Genomic DNA, 18,225 nt, shown 5'->3' on the forward strand with positions numbered 1-18,225 from the left:
TTTGTTTGACAGAAATGAAGGAGAAAATCTTTTGTTCATTTGTTTGTTTCTTTCTACATGAGCTTTGATCATTCTCTGTAAGATTAAGCTCAGCTATTGAACGGCGTATATTTTAAAGTAAAGGCTTTAAAACCAAGTTAGTACAAACGTCACTAATGTCACATAACTTTGCCGACATGTGGCCAACAGTAATGTTTTAATGTTCTTCGTTATTAAACATTTGCACATAAATAAGTGACATAATATTCAGTACTTACTTAAAGTTTACTCTTCGGCGCCCCTCATCCGCCGTTTTTTTTCGGCAAAATTATCCACACCCACCGCCGCGCTATGCATTCTGGGATATGTTGGGCCACGAAGTCTACACTGCCACAGCCTTAAAATTCAGGGAAATGAAGGACGCATTTGAGGGCCGCATTTCGAGCAGCCTTTGAATTGGGACAGCCTTCGGCGCGCCGCTGTGACGTAATCGGCCTTGAAATGCGGCCTTTAAGGCTGCAGACCCTGAATTGGGATACAGCCTATATGTCAGGTTGGGTCTTAGACTCAACCTCTCTGGGTACATCTCAGGCCCTCCTAAGTACGGAGGCCTATCTCCCCTCACCACACTCCTGCCAGTGGCTGATGCCCTCAGACGTTGGTGTGTTGGTGGTTCTTGTCGACTGGGGCTGGGCGCTCATGTATGTACCGGCTCACTCCTGGTGGCCGATTGGCGGGGCCTGGCGCCTGTGGCCCGGCTGGGCCCCTTTCCGGGGGGTGGGATGCCCTCAGGCCTCTGGCCTCTGGGCCTGAAGCTCGGTCCTCTCTGGCACAGCTGGCTGCCGGCAGAGCCCACGGGCACGCCACTGCAACCCCCTCTGGCCTCTGCTCCGTAGCTGCTGGGTGACCTCTCGTTTGGGGCTCTACTCAGCTCTTCCCAGGAGGGTGGCACGGTTCCCCCCCTTTTGGTGGTCCTCCTCGGGTCCTTGTACTCTGGGGCCTCTGGATTCTGGGGCCTGGATCTCCTCCATACCTGCTTCATACCCTGGTGGACGGGGCTGTGGCTCCCCACACTCCCTAGCAGATCGTTACATGGAGAAACCTTTGGAATACAAGCATGCTGATCCACACAGGTGTGCACACAGGTGTTCACAGACGCGGACTACACCTTTCTTGGCTGCTGCCTCAAAGCACATTGTGCGCTGTCTATCTTGCGTGCTGCACAATATCGTTTAATATTCAGTATCTACTGTTATCTACTGCTAGCTAGTTTATTGTGATGGTGCTGTATTTATTATGTTGCTCTTTTTTTTGTTCTTTTCTCTTCTGTTTTTTTTTCTCCATACAGGTGATCCAGGTGTTTTGTTTGTTTTTCTTTCTTTCTTCCCCCCTTTCTCACCGTCTCTTCTCCCCTCTGTTTTTCTTTCTCTCCCTCTCTTTCTTTCATTCTTTCTCCCTGTCCTATCCCCCAGTCATGTCTGTCCCGTTTGTAGCAACCGATAAAATAAAATAAATACATAATTATAATAAAGGTCAATCAAATGGACCAATATGGCAAGGTCATGATGATCCACTTGGTAAAATAAATCGCTTGGCATCTTTCTTGGCCTTAAGACAACAATTCTGATGGCTAAAGATCCAAACAGGACACACACAAAAAAAAATGCCCAGCAGTGGGCATCTTCTATTGCTGCAAGAAGTCTGGCTTTTTACATCCACTGTTCTTGTTCTCGGGAACTACGGTGCATGCGAAAAACAATGCTGGTCTTGCTAAACTGGTTGTGGCTTTCAGTTTTTGTAACCACGTGCAGGTTGCATTGTTGGCATGGCTGGATTGAAGACATGACCCATGTCAAAGCATACATCAGTGCAGAAGATCAGAAATTTCCAGATTATACAGAGGGAGATGATGCAAACTTTGAAAAACTTGAAAAAGATTTCTTTCCTTCAGGTTTCTACTTTTTCAACTCCTATATCAGCGATTTTGCCTGAGTTGGGACAGTGACTCAAACAGTCATCTTCATTTAAAAAACGAATATGATATCATGAGCATCATCTTATTTCATTTTTAGACTGGTAAACACTTTTCTGATGAGTGTTGATTTCTTTGACAACCCTAATTACTATTTACTCTATAACTTTTGTTGTTGTTACTTTTTCAAGTAAGCCATCCATTGCTGTTAAAATGTTGCTGCATTTTTCCTGTCGCAAAAGAAGAAGAAGAAAAGAAAATCCCTGATACATTCACAATACTTCAGTCTCCCTCTGACTCTTTGCTATAGCACAGTGTATCCGGTTGTACGGCTGTGACAGCTTAGCATGCTAAGGTCAGCTTTCAAAATGACTGAAAGGCCATTACATTGCAGAAGTATTTGCATTATTTTGTGCTGAGTTGATAATCAGTGTCTGTCAGCCACTAAGGAGCTCCACTGCATATATTTAAGAAAGAACAGAAAACTAAGTGCAGCTTCGACACACTGGTGGGCTGCTCTGATGGATAATGAATTGCCAAGCTTGTTTCTGGTTATGTGTTGGAGAAGATGTAGCATAAACTCAGATTGCAGTGAAGTATAATCAGTGCGCATCAGTGTACAGTAGGCTACTCACTCTGTATATCATAATCAACATGCACAAGTTAAATTTTGTAGGGATGTAATGAAAAAAGTACTATGAGTTACGTCTCTTGGTAGGTAATGCTGTAATGCAACAATAATGTAGGAGTAATCATCAAGTTACTTTTAAAAGTAATGTTTCGCAAAACTGCATTTTATATATGCTATGGTGAAATTCCAAACAAGCTCGTATAAAGCACAAACACTAGCACAGGACACTGAGAAAACTCCATTAAAACTCATAAAAGGTATGAAAATACAACTCACGCAAGAAGGGCCACTTGTTGTTGTGAGTCCAAACAATGGCGCCGTAGCGACGCTAGATTGCTTCGCGTCACTTCCAAATACAGACAATGTAACTGTGGTTTGAACTCCTTGGTAGACAGAGTGAGTGAAGTGTGTGTTATAGAGGTTTGGATATTTCTCCTAACTCTGTTAGTCAGTGTGACATTGGCAGAAGATTGAACTCCCTCTCCAGCAGTCAGTGTTTGCAGGGTGAGTCATAAGAGACCATGACTAATCATGAAATAACCTGTCGCATATCTGAGCGAAACTGGCAGTGTGGCTTGTATTTTCCAATCTGTCAAACATAGCTTAGCACAGCCTGTTTCTGTTTGCATTCTAATGAGCTATCAGCTTGCATTAAATTATCCTGATCCGTGACACGTTACCCAGAGGTTGCAAGGGGTCAGAGAAGCAATGTCTAGTTGCTTTAAATGGTGAGTTGGATTATTTTTGAAGAAAGAATTACTGATTGCTGATGATGTAAATTCTTGAGGCTAATGAGAGCACTAAGGCAGGTATTTACACTGCGAACAGTGTAAATACCTGCCTTAATGCTCTTCAGTCTCCACGCTGAGCATGTAAAATCTCCAAGTATAAAGCCTCACTAGCTGCTATGTCAGCCTGTGATTGAATTATTTAACGAGAACCAAGATATAAGACGGATTAAGTGCTGGAGCAAAGAAATGGTTAAATAGATATTTTGACCTCATGAATGATCAAAGTCAAGCCACCACTGAAGTTGACTATGAATGTAAATTTTATGTAAATCCATTTAACAGTTTCAGAATATTTCAGTCCGGACCAAATTATTGGACCTACTGGTCCATAGGCAGAAGCTGCTATGCCCAGAGCTACACCTTAAAATGTTTAACAAATGCCTTATATTTGGGCCTTATATACACCCAAAAAGTGTCATTACTAATGATATCTTTTTATAGATATACTATAGATATACTGAGGTAAAAGCATAAAGTATATGATACTCAACTTCTTATGATTAAAAACATTAACAAATATCAATTATTGACACCATTACAATGTGCAAAGATGCACAGTATAGATTCCTGTGTACAACTTCATGAATGTGTTGTTGGTGGTCAAAGTTCACCATGTTCATTTTTTACATTTTACATTTCCAAAAAATGTCAAAACTTCTAGAGCAACGTGGAAAAAACAGAGCAAAAACAAAAAAAACAACAGTAGCTTTATTTGTTTTCTATGCAGTTTTAATTCAAAGATGTCAGACTGTGTCTGCCCTTTAGATTATTGTTGTTCAGTAATAATTGAATGTGGCACATTTGCAAATGATTAATTTCTGATAAACACCCTGGTAGGTGCACCAGAAACCACTGATTGGTCACAATCAACGCAACATTATCACCACAATCTAAAGACAGAAAAGCAGCGTCTCTAAGGGAGCAGATTTCACTGGCTGACTGGTCAGGTCGCACTTCCTAGCTCACAATGTTTTATACAAGATGGAAATAAATCACTCAGAGTTATGTGAATGGGCTACTAGTGCTATTGATCCCACTGGGAATCAACACCTACTTTGCTTTTAGAAGAGCATTAAGCACCATGCTTAGAGGTTTAATCTCAATGACAAAAAACACACAAAAAACAATAAAAAAATAGAGAGACAGGCCATCTATAATGACAATACAGTGGCTGAAATCTTGGGTGTGACTGTGCTTCATTTCTTTTCTACTTTTGAGGGTAGTCAAAATTGCAAAATCATTTAAACTCTCAAAGTAAATGTCTAAAGGTACATGGAAAAAAAAACAAAAAAACAAAAAAAATCAATTTAAGTGTGTTCATGTGTTGTGCAATTCAATATTACACTAATCTAGAGAAACGCCAATGTACTAAGAAACATGAAATTGTGAGCACTTTAAGCGTTCCCAGCTGAACAGCAATCCATAAAATCACAGTCTTCTGTCTGGAAGGGCGTCAACAGTTGAGAACATTGCTACCTGAATGACAAACACTGGGGAGAGAGAAGCTGGCAATCAGAGAGTAATGGGTAGTGTTTGCAGCGAGTGATTTTCTGAGCACTTTATTAGTAATACTTGGTGTTGTGAATGGTTTCCAGCTCTCTAATAGTTTTTCTTAGAACATTGTTTGATGTCAGTGGAGCTAAAAGTAGAAACTGAAACTCGACGTCATTGTTTTCCAATACTAACATATCTATCTATCTATCTATCTATCATGGATTGATTGATGGATGGATATATATATATATATAGTATATATAATATAGAAGTGGAAGAAATACCAAGGGCTCAGAGAAGAGCTCGAGAGGATGTGGAGGGTGAAGGTAACGGTGGTCCCACGTGGTAATCGGAGCACTAGGTGCGGTGACTCCCAAGCTAGGCGAGTGGCTCCAGCAGATCCCGGGAATAACATCGGAGATCTCTGTCCAGAAGAGCGCAGTCCTGGGAACAGCTATTTGACTTTGACTTTTTTTTTTTTACTTTTGTTTTGACTGACGGTTTTATGGGTATTATAGTCTTTGCATAATTTCTATATTTGTACAGTAGTGCCTAATCACACTGAACAGCACATGTTTCTCTGTTTGAGGAGTTTGTACCCTGTCACACAAACCTTTGGATCAAAGACTTCAGACCCCTTGGTAATCTCTGTTTGCTAGTGAAAAATGTGCATTCTCCAACATGGCTGCTGGTTACGTGAAATTAGTCACAAAGATGGTCCTCCACCAAAAACCTCAATGTGACTGCTTTGGTCGATTGAAGGTTGCCCTGGTTGGCTGCAGCTTGCATGGGAGACACCAACTTGCCTGTAAACACCCGCTGAGGAGTAGAATAAAAGTTGAAAACCTGCAACCATGTTGGCTGCAGAGGTAAAGCCCACTTTTTACTCGTGAACACTCTACGTTTCTGGTTTGTGTTGCACTTTCTCAAGTTGTTGGTTTTGCAGGCAAACTGGTGTCTTCTATGCATACTGCGGGCAACTGCAGCAATCTGCCAAAAGTTCTAGATCCATGTCACTGGGACCTTACTAAAGTTGGACTTATGGTCCCACCTTTGTGTCCATTCATGGACCTCTTAGGTGATACAAAGAGGATTGTCATGCAGTCCTTCAATAAGACAATGGAGGTTAATCTCTGTGCTGCTAAATGGCAGTTGGTGAAAAAGTTAGCTTGAATAGGAAATCGAATCACAGTGAAGTTCATGAAGAAGAAAAAGTGTGAATTTCTTCACTACAAAGAATTTCTTGGTCTATTATCTATTAAAAGTTTAAGGACAAACAAAAGCTGAAACTTCAAAAAGCTAGCCTCCTTTAGCATCTGTTCTACATATTTTTCTACATATTATGACACCAGCTCTGCAAAGCCTTGTCTAGTGTCAGCACAGTACCATGACCCTGACGAGTTCTTTTAATTTTGTTTTTATTTTTTAACTCTGGTTAGCAAACAGCTTGTAGGTGTCTTATAGCAACCTTCTGGCAATAGCAACACTTGAATACTGTATTACCAAGTGTGTGAAAAAATATAAGTGAATATGTGTTTTAAAAGATAAAACACAAGAAAAAAAATACTAAAATAATTTATAATTTCATGACTATTGAAAAGTGCAAACATTTCAAGACACAATTTCAATAAGTAAGGAAGGAAGCAAATGAAGGAAAGGAAAGAAGGAAAAGCAATGCCATTAGGTGAAAAGTTCAGGCTAAGGGGACTTTTTAGATGTATTTGTCTGGTTGTTAAACTATTTAGCAGATTAGATGTGAAAAGTCCGTTTTTCATGAGGCTTCACTTTATATTTTATTTCATTTAGTCCTTTTATAGCTCTTTTAATGCCATCCTCTGACATTTGAGGTAAAGGACATTTCAAACGGATCAGATCTGATTTGTTGTCCCCTGAGCCTGTTTGGTGTTTGAAAAGTTAAAATACCACACAGAAATGGTAAATATGACGGTCTCAGTTTAGTAAATTGGAAGAAACAGGCTAACCCCTTGGTGTCCCATATACAAAGATAAGACATTTTTCACATGCACACATGTAGTTGCTTTAGTTTGTTGACAGCTTATTAAACAGTGTGAGTCACAGTGTCGCTGTCACTATGAGCCTTAACATAGTGCACTATCAAGCATCGCTGATTAGAGTGAAAATTTTATCTATTTATTCACCGAGCAGCTATTTTCAAAATAATGGCAACACTGGCACAAATCGGAAGACGGACCGATTAGCAATTAATCATACTTATAAGTGGGGTTTTTTTCTATTTGCAAAAACATGCCTGTGACATATTGTTGCCCTTGAGAGAAAATCACTGAAGTATAACACAGAAGACAACAAAGATATTTTTAATGTGAGAAACTGCAAGGACATAAGCCAAAATCAGTTAAAGGGGGCATTACTCCCTCAGGTGCTTGACTTCTTTTCACATCTATGTAAATGTCAAAAGTTTTGCAGTTATGCCTAAAAGGCTACAAAGCTGTAAAAATGCCCTGAGTGGTCAGACATTGACCTTTGGTGTATTTCACTGGAGGAGGAAATATTTAAAGAATTACAAAGATTAAAGAAGTGCTTCCTGTAAATCACAGGTGAACCTTTATGACCCTGTAAGCTCTGCCAGTCAATTACACTCTGTTTAAGCTTTTCTACCTCTTTAATATAGCTGCAGGGAGCTATGCCAGCAGTCTGAGGCCCAGGATTTAGACATGACTCACACAGGGCAGAGATCTGTCAGGAATGATATTTTATAATAGAGACTCTAGAGCCAACAAAGGCAGGTGTCTGCTAATAAAGGGCATCTAAAGACAGTGGTTAAGTGTGCATAATTTCTATATGGTAAAAGTTAATAGAAATTTATAATATGCTAAAATGATCATGAATTGACCAACTGAAACAGCCCATAGAGAAATCTAATCACAAACATTCATTCATTATAAAAAATTGATAATACAAGTATTTTTCTCATTCTAATCCACAAATAGAAAGTACTTCATGTGTTGGTTTGCGGTGCGTCTTAGATCTGTGGTGTCAAACAAAACCCCTCGATTTGAATTTCATTTTGAAGAATAATACAAAGTGGTAGCGACACAAATTGGCTGAGTAGGGTGGGTAATAAGGGAAGATTTTCTTCGTGTGGCTAAAAAAAACCACCTTCCCTTTGAGAGCGCTATGTGCTGGCACATGATGATAAACAAAACAGTCCAGGTGGTTTGTGCCAAATGTTCTCCCTTATAGGCTGTAGGACATTACAACAAAACACCTTTATGTTTGGATACTAGACTCTTTCAGCTAAGGCTGCTGTATGTCACTGGGACATAGCCAGGGTCCAGCTTTCCTCTACAGTGATGATCATCAACAAAAAAGCTGGGTCAGCTTGACACAGATGTTTTGCTCTCTGTGGAAGTTTGACTTCCATGACGAAATCGCAGGTGACTAATGCAAGTGGTTAAACACAACTTCCAGGATGATCTAAAAATCACAGCTGTGCTTGAAAACGTGCACGAGGAGACGACCTTCAAGGAACTGAATTGTGGTCCAGTTAAATCAGGCATGCTTTGTTTTTTGTGTAGGAAGTCAAATTTAATTCAGTCCCTTAATAATTCTAAAATCCTATAGCTGAAATATTTGAATTGAATCCACCGTCAGGCCTTTACGTGACAAGTCTGCGTGTTCTCCCCACACACAGCCATCTATCAGAATGAGTATTAAGGTGAAATAAGAAACAAGGAGTAAAACCTTGCATGAACAGACATCTGTCCCAAGGACAGAGACGTGTTTTCAGCAATGCATTAGCTATTATTAATTTCTGTATGCAGCTGGCAACTGCAAGATGTTGTACAATGGTCATGATGTAACTGAACTTGGACTTGAACCACTCAAGGTAACTGCAGAAGGACTTCTTTCACAAACTTCTGCATTCAAGCAGATTCATCAATCATACAGGACCGCTCTGTCCCAGCACGTAATGTTATATGACGGTGGTTGGCTTGAAAAATAACATTTATTTATTTTAATCCCATCCTGGTTTTACAACATCTAATTAATGTCTGCATAAACGCCACTGAATCTGATTGGTCTGAGTAGTTGGAACTGTGAATTCAATGGTGTATCTCTGTTAAACACAATATAGTCTCTTTTAATCTGACTTAAATTGAAGTGAAGTATACACAACTACCCATCTTTTTACAGAAAGCGAGCACAGTCAATTTCACTTTAGAGTTCAAGACTAAAGTGAATGAATTATACTGTAATTACTAAGGCCTTTCAAACAAGTAATGTATAAATGAAAGCTCTGGATTTTTAAATTGCAGCCTGATTAATATGTCAGCTTTATAATGTTTATGTTTCTCACAGAAGGGACGAAAGGCACAGAGGTCAGGTTTCCAAGAGATACAGTATGGTGATGGATCCCAAGCTAGTCCAAACCACTGACTTTAACCCCTTAGCAGTCCTATTAGTCCCCTAAACCATCCAATGTCCCGTGGGCGGTACGTCCGACTGCTAACAGTTTAAATAGTCCAGATTTTGTAGTGTCTCAAAAGTCTATTCCTTATAGGTCACCAAGTTATGAACAGCAATATGTTTTCTTGAGCCTCTGTCCCGGAGTGCAAGATTAAGTCTGAACCTCTATCCTGGATTATCCTTGTGGCCTTTGGGACACACTCATAATCGAGAATGACTCCACCTGAAATGAAGGTCAAAGGGAAAATAGGATTTGACTGAGCAGTGAAACTTCCAGTTTTTCTGCTCTTTAGAGTGCATTATAAAAGATGACATGTCCCCCTTTTTCACTCTTTACATAAACACTTGAAATATAATTATATAAAAATAACCACTGGTTTTTCAGACGATGAATTTGTACGTAAAACTAATTAACAGTTTTTTTTAAATGTCATAAAAGTTGCATTTGGTCTATTTCAAATCTTTTAATAAGTCTTCCAGTTTTGCAATTTTGATTGAATTCATTATATCTTGTTAGAAAGTAAAAGCTAAAGATAATGCTTGCTAACAAGGCACGTGCAACAGGACATGCTGTCTACTGTAACTTGCCTACATGCCTGGAAACTCTGTTTACTGTCTGCCTTTTATCCACAGGAATCAAACAATTCCAGCGAAATGCTGATTTACAAATTAACCCAAAGGTGGGCTCCAATCTGCTAATGCTATGGTTATGTAAAGCCATGTCAGGTGGAATTTCATGTGCTAGTTCAGTGTGCGGGAGGCTTACTGTACGTCGGCTGGCAGAGTTTGACGAGGTGGGAGGACACAGAAGATTAGAGAAGAACATGGGGGAAGAGTCACGTTTAGTTAAAATAAACGGTTGTCCATTGAGCAATTGAACATTGTATTATTAATGTCACGCCTTTTTTTTTTTTACTGTGTTTTCTTTTTTTTTAAATAAAGTTTAAATACAATGTTTAGACTGTGGTTGTTATGACAGAAATTTTTACTGAATTTTACTTGACATTAGCACAAGTTGAAAATGCTCACATAGAGTACATGTTTCCATGCACTCTGTCTCCACACACACACACACACACACACACGTAATGAATATGCCAAAACAATTATCTGCCACTGCAGAGGTTAACCAATAATTACAGACTCCATATGTTTACAGAAAGAAACGTTAAAAATTGAGCGCAGTGCATCATTCTAAGTGATTTTGGTGATAAAACAATGACCTAGAGATAATTAGCCCAGATGTTTATAGCAGACTTGGTAAATTGCTCGCTTTATATGAATATCAATGTACTGAGGCACAAGCTAACTGAGAAAAAATGAGTTGTCTGACAAGCCTCCAGACTTCTCCAACTTTGTTTCTTATGAATCCCCTCTTGGAAAAAAAAACAAAAAAAACAAATCTGATCAGTAAAGCACACCAGTCGTCTTTCTCTTTAATGGTTGTTTCTTGGAATATATAGCTGACCTTCTGCGCTGGTGCACAGATGCAGCAGACAAAGGTGGGAGGAGTAGATCTGGCTTTAATGATGGCGAGATAAACAAAGCAGCAGATTGTGGTTTGGATGAGACAGGCTTTACCATTTAATACTGATGATTACAAAAGACGGTCCTGCCTACGTGTTTGTTTGTGTATTCACATTATAGTCACATTTCCATTAGTTTTAATGACTTCAATGATGGATCAATGTGAGGTATGAGGCTTGTTATTTCCTCCGAGTTGGACTGATGTATTGGTTTGACCTTTGATATTGGCCAGCGATGCCATTTACCACCCGCATGATTGAGAGCCCTCCCTGAACACTGCTAGATGAAAACCCAAAACGCTGCAATGAAATTCTTTTTCCCCCCCTTTTGTTGCTGAAAATGTTATTATTGCCGCTATCTAAAAAGTGTCTCTTTCACGCCTTTTACAATTACAGGAATACATTTCAGATAAGTGAACACAGAAAATTTGTGGGATAGAGAAATGAAAGATCTGAAACATTTTCTGTTGGCAGCTTCTGTCCTGAAAATCAAAATACACTGACAGAACCACACTGATGCATCCGACAGCTAGATCACGGAGTGCTTGCCTCTGTTGCAGGCTAACAAATATTGCTGTAAATGCACTCATGTCTGCAACACTCAGAAAAAGATGGTGTGAAGATTTAGCCGTAGGCAGCCATTTGAAATTCCAGCTCAGATGATGTGATGTGCATGAGACAAACTGCAATTACAGAAAAATATTGAAATTCCACTGGAGATGGTCTCTATCTGATTCTGGGAGGGGTTTTATCATGCGTCCTTTGAACATTTTGTCGATTGCCATAATGTCTCATGACTGGAATCCTTTCCAAGGTTAATAAAGATCAACAATTTGTTTTTGCTGTTGTTGTTTATGTAAGCGGACATGCTGTTTGCTTTGACAAGCCACGGCCGACTAGAAGTATTATCTGTGTGGAAAGGGAATCAACACAAATTTCTGCAGTTCTAATGGATGAAAGAAGGAGGAGGAAGAAAAAGAAGAAAAAACCTCACTCTTTAGAATCATTTATGTGACATGGAAAATGCAAGAATTTTTTTAACTTGCCGTATCAAATTAAGTTGTTTGATTAAGGGCTAATAATGCTGTGCACTACCAAGTAAATACAGGAGCAGTATTGCTGATACCAAGACTAACACTACTCCTTTTAACTTATAATGGCAGTATATGTAAATGCGCCTGTCTATAAAACACTTACATTTGCTACAGGCTATAAATAAAACATAGTGCATGGTAAAGGTATAGTTTTTTTATTTAAAAAATATTTATTTAACACAATCCAGTGGCCTGCATAATGAACTTAGAGGATAGAAACAAAGTATCGATCCAATCACACTAGTATCGATCCGATACCAATACCACCTTTGGTATTGATGCAATCAGTATTTTCATTAGGTCCAATTCAAGCCTTTATTGAACAACAAATTCCTGCCTGTTCAAATGAAGGTACTGCAGAAACACTAAAAAGCACCAGCATATCAATCTGTAATACTAAGACATGCTGTAGCAGGTATTCAAACAGACTATATTCATATTTAAAATGACAATATCGTTTGAACTTTCACAAATCGGCGCAGTTATCCGTGACGTAGCACATTTAGATGTAAAACATAAAGCCTACAGTGGACAAACTACTGATTTTCAGATCTGTAGGCAATGACAGGAAGCACATTTGGCTGTGTATTTGTTAAAACTAGAAACTGTGGGAACAAGTGAAAGAAGAAGGCTGCTTGATGATATTAAGGTAAAGCCGGATAATCACCTACTCGAAAAAACACCTTATTTAGTGAGCTAAGCGCTCCACTTATGCTACACTCAGTGTAAACAGCCAACAGAAATTCGTTTATAATGATAATTGATGAGATGTGTTTTCCTACAATGTGAAGCTTCCCCTTACAAATTTGGCTTTCTTACACTCAGTGTTATTGCAAATTATCCTCTCACACTCGCCCTACAGCTTTCATAGCACATTGTCCTTTTCTTGCTTTAAACAACACACACCAGCACATTTGGATAATGATTACCGCAAAGACGTTTCTTTGTTACTCTAAATGCCTCTCCAGCAAATGAAGCCTAACTCACCCTGACCGATGAGCTCGAGGGGTATCAGGGGGGGCTCCTGGTAAAAGTCGGGTCTTTTATATTTGATGTCGAGGGCCCTTTATAGTGAAAGCAGCAATCAGATGAGAAGTTTGAAATGTGGTGCTATGACTTTGTTATGCACAATTACAGCACAATCGGCCCATTGAGTTAGAAATGTAATATATTACCATGCTTTCAAATGTAGGCACAATATTTGCAAATTTTCATATTCACATGGTTTTTGACTAATAGGAAAAACAGAGTCTTATTGTTATTCGCTTAAAATAGCTACAATATACAATGGAGGTTTGATTATTACATCATTATTGGAGTGATGACATGAATCCTTAGTTTCCGCTACTACCTTACAGAGCAGCTGGTTTCATTTTATTAAGGGCAATCCCACAATTAACATCCTCATTAATGAATTTTGCACATCTTTTCTTTCTTCCTGTAATCTTTTTAAAGCTCTAAAATCCAGTGACTCCATGAAAAAATGCTGTTGGCTGTTCTTTTGAAAACAAATCATTTTCTTTGGCCAATTATTTGACTCTACGATCTGATCAGTAACATCTCAATCAGACTTTTCCCTGTGAGGTATAATACAGCTGCACTTACGGTCACTGCAGAAAGGCCCCCCGTAGGTGGTCATGGTGCAGTCACATGAGAAGCCCTCCCACAGCTGCAGGCACACTCCCTGGTGGTGGCAGGAGTCCTCTGTGCAGGTGGTGCTGGGACCTGCAGGGTATTTACAGCAGATTTACCAGCTGTTTTTCTGCCCCCACTTATTTTATTCACACATCTTCAATTCTAGCCTACCGGAATAAATAACATACAGCAAAAGTAACAAGCTGTGGTAAGCCAGTTTGATTTGGGGCACTTCTGCACAGCAGCAGCCATAGCTCTACAAAAAAGCCATACTGTCAGTAAAACGTTGCCCGTTTTTCTTCTCATCCTTGTCCTTGTTGCCATCTGCTCATGACTGGGTATCTTTTTTGCTTGTATACAACAGCACGCTGACTGTGATGTCTTTCCGATTGCTCTTTTACACATGTAGGTCAGCGTAGGACCGTTACCACTTAACACTGAGCACCAAGGCAGCCTGTGTGAATGTAACTGTAAACTTTTGACTAAAGTCAAGGAAATTTTAGATAAAACATCCATATTTTTTTATCTGATCCAGGGTGCTTAATTTTAGTTAACTTAAGCACACAATCTAGTTAACAACACAAAGAATTAAAGGTTATGTTGCGTATCAACTTTATCTGTGTGTTTGCACCGCCGAGACTGCCTTAATTCTTCTGCACCACCAAACCACATTTTTAGCACCAAAGTCAGTCCAATATAATTACTCTTACTCATAAAAATCATGTTCATAACACACAATAGCTATCAGCTGCTGATCTGTTAAAGTTTTCAAATGTATCTGACTCTGTAAGTCCAACAAGCTTCACTCTAGTTGCTGTACAAAAGCTGTACGATATGGATTACTGAGTTGCAGATACAGAAGACTAATTTTCCCTTGAGGACACCCTCTAGATCCAGGATGGGCAATTAATTTTCTCACAGGGCAATCCACATGGGAAACTAGGACTGTTGTGGATGGCTGCACCACTACGACAAACTGAATTCTGCTCTGTATTGAGTTTCTCTCTTTATTAGCTTATTGGTGCGCTCACAACAATCCGACTTTCTTATGTGGCCATTCGGGAAAATGAATTGCCCACATCTGCGTAGATAACGGCATCAAGCACGTGCATGTGCTTGGTAGTTGTCTGAGTCCTGTCCATCCAAATGAATTGTTAGTAAAACCTGAGCAGATGTATAAGAGTTCACTTAAAACTGAAGTTTTAACACGCAATGGTAACACTGAAAATGTACTTAAATGGTTCAAACCCTGGATATGGATATTAAGAGTATAACAATTCACCAACTGTAGAGGGAAGGTATAACAAAACAAGGAAACCATCTTTTGACCGCAGGCCTAATGGCTTAATCACGATTGCAAGCATTTTCACAGTTGGCTTTTTATGTGAACAATCTGCAGAGAGTACAGCTTTTACCAGCGTTTTAGTTTTCGAATTGTTACAAGCCAATAGTACACGCACTCCATGTGGACTGACAACAGAAAATGTTTCTGAATCTTTACGTCAAAGGCTGAGAGAACCTTAATGCTAAAGATCAGAGCAGTTGAAGATCACTAGGAGCTGAACTAGATTCAACAATTCATTGAAAAACACATGCATGTTTAACTTAGGCCTGTCGTACTTGAGGCCAGACAGAATGTACTTTACCTGTTCAAACCCATCCGATGCTTCACAAAATAAACAATGTTGTGGATAACTATCAGCTTCATCCTCTTCACTTTTCTCAGTGTTTCTTAAATAGAGCTATTGCAGCATGAATAACATTGCTGTCATGGACCAGTGGATGCTATAGACTGTGTGGAGGAGGACCCAAAGGCCGATGTGTGAAAGCGAACCGTACTGAACTGAAAGCAACCGGTTTTTTGGCTGTTTGCAAAATCAAAAAGGGGAAAACAGAAAACTATAAGCTACTAGAAAACACACAGGGGGCTAAGAGACACTTGGGCAAAGGGAACAGATGCTCTGACGAAGACGTTATTATATATCTACGCACAGAAGGGCAATCAGGGAAGTGGAAACAGCTGGGGAAAACAAGACACAGCTGAACTAAACCACAGAGGATGAGACAAGGGATGAAAAACTAAAAGCAACTGACTGGACTGACACAAGAGGATGAAACACTAAGGGAAAACTAAATTCTAAAGAAAATCAGTGACTAGGGAAAAGCCAAAAACATTGTAAAATAAACAAAAAAGAAACCAATATCAAATAGAAAATAAAACTTGAAAAGTCTAAGATCTCACAAACACTGTTCAAGTGACCCAGGACCATGACAAGTGATTTTTCAGGATCAGAATTGATTGATACTTTTACCCACGAACAAAAACGAGATGAAAATTTCCAGGGGAGGTGAGATCCAATCGAGATCCAATGCTCCCCTTAAGACAATGTGTGATGTGGGAGAAGTTGGGAAACGATCCAGGTAAATAATATCCATTTGATCCAAGTGTGGAACAACTCTCACAACAGCAAACTCTAACTGAAACTTAATCGACTTTAGATTTAGTCCACAATAATACAAACAAAAATTCAAAAATTAAGACTAAAACTGAATGAAAATGTTCCGCCAAAATTAACACAGCAGCAAAGTCAATAACAAAAAAATTGAGAAAACTCAAAAATGTATTGAATCAAGTTCACATGACACTTTTGAGTTTTCTGTTTTTTTCCCCCCCCAATCAGAGGAAGATTAATAATAATAACTATTTCACAACTGGGCCACAATCATTTTACACCAACTGAAGCTCCTCACCGGTAACTAATAAATGGTGCAAAACTGACAGAGAAAAATGTCTGACCTTCTCCAAGCGTCACCACCAGTTCAAGTACGTATACAGCATACATCTATTCTGTCACATCCAGGTCGGCCTTTGTTAAGTAATGGCCACCTTATTTGAGATTTTTTGTGACTATTTAGCCTTGGCAGAACTGTCCAATCTGTTGAGTGTTTTCTTGTTAGAGGTCCATAAAAGCAGCTGAATGTCTTTACTGCTGCATGACAGTATTGCACGTTAGATTAGGTTGAAAGGAAATAATAATACACAGAACAACGAAGATGTTTCAGGCCCTAACAAATGATGTGTGATTAATTTTCAGCTACCTGCTCCCCTCTTTTCAGGAGTACCACCTGTGAAGTACAATGAAATCAGAACACCGAATGATTCACAGGTGTTTCACATGTCCTCACCTCCACAGCCGTGCTCCACCTCCCCCACTTTGTGTAGGGCATCTGCTAGGAGGTCAGGGAGTCTTCCATTCAAGTCCACAGATGCCAGGCAGCCCTTGTATCCTTCCCGGGATGCTATTAGCCTGGGCAAGCTGCTGTACATGCTCTTCCCAACACCTCCAATGTACAGCTCCCCTTTAAGATAGAGGAATTGATCAGGAGGAAATTTTGCCAGAAAAAACATTTTCAGTATCCAAGTGCTTGCTAGTGCATGCACTGAACCACTCCGAAAAACAGCACGTTTTACATATGTACACACTTTAAATTTTGCAATATAGTGTTTTCTTCAGAGCAAATGTCAACAAAATTGACTATTAAGCATTAGTTTCTGCCACAAGTACCAACTATATCTTTAGTAATACCTTTCAAATCCAGGTTGCGGGCTCCATTGGAGTGCTGGGTGACAGTGCGGGAATCAATCTTGAGGATGTGCACATTGTTGCTGTCACGGGAAATCATCACATTGTGCCACTGGTTGTCATTTAGTGGCTTGTCAGAGTTTCCCTTCATTAGTGACGGCCCATTTCCCAAGTCAAAAACATAATGGATGTACCTGCACGACAACACAAATGTTTACAAACGCCATTTCCTATCTATAATTATTTCTTCACATGCCACATGCCACCAGCAACTCAGCAATACCACCTTTACGTAGCAAGCGGATAAGTAAAAACCGCCCGTGTGCGTGACTTTTATACGATTAAAGCGTGGTTCAAATTACTCCAGTGTCATGCGTGGCGATGCAGCTGTGCACACTTCTGTCTACCAATCTGTTTTGTGGTTCTATTTCTGCCGGGCCTCAAACTACTCGAACATATTCAAGCATTTTGTTTATGTTCAAACAAATAACAGTGAATTTATGTAAACACAGAAGGTAATGCTTTAGGCACACCAATATGTTGACATTAAATTTTATCATTTAACATACTGTCAAAAACGACATCTTGCTTAAATCAAAGTAAAGCAATATCCATGAATAAGCTGCTACACTTCACACATAACACCGAGCAGCCGGAAAACTATGACAGAAGTGTTGGAAACCATTTTTTTTGTCTGTGTTGTCTGCCTGAGCTTCTGCTGCAGGCTCCAGAGCTGAACAAGGCTTCCCGCTGACTAATTGCTTACTGGGAAGAAAGTCTGTGCAAGGTCTGACAGTGGGAAGATACAATTGTTGCTTTGCTTGCTCTGTTTTAACGACCTTTCTCTGCGATTCTCTCTGCAACAAAAATTATTTACGATGAATAAAACATTTGAAACGTATTTGAGATGGTGTCAAAGTGCCAAAATGTGCTTGAGTACGGGAACGAGTGTGACTTTTTTGAACTTGCGCTGCCTCTCTGTGCTCGACTCCCTTTAACAGAATTATTTATAATGAACAAATGATTTTAAAGCCATTTGGTATCTCTCTGCAGTGCTGCGGGGTGATGGA

The 18,225-nt window shown here is 39.6% G+C and overlaps 1 protein-coding gene across 8 annotated transcripts in view; it reads right to left on the reverse strand.

Moving 5' to 3' along the window:
* Positions 1–18,225, reverse strand: part of nrxn2a (neurexin 2a) — a 128,566-nt gene that overhangs the window by 49,291 nt on the left and 61,050 nt on the right. For all 8 annotated transcript variants that reach the window (XM_005941410.2, XM_042228326.1, XM_014339765.2 and 5 more), the window contains 3 exons: positions 17,159–17,349; positions 16,758–16,931; positions 13,542–13,661 (listed from right to left, as the gene is read on the reverse strand). In XM_005941410.2, coding sequence (XP_005941472.1) covers positions 13,542–13,661; positions 16,758–16,931; positions 17,159–17,349 — 485 coding nt within the window. The remainder of the gene's footprint in view (positions 1–13,541; positions 13,662–16,757; positions 16,932–17,158; positions 17,350–18,225) is intronic.

Source organism: Haplochromis burtoni, unplaced genomic scaffold (assembly GCF_018398535.1).
Source record: "Haplochromis burtoni strain Fernald_Lab_line unplaced genomic scaffold, NCSU_Asbu1 Contig_318, whole genome shotgun sequence".
Classification (NCBI taxonomy): Eukaryota; Metazoa; Chordata; class Actinopteri; order Cichliformes; family Cichlidae; genus Haplochromis; species Haplochromis burtoni.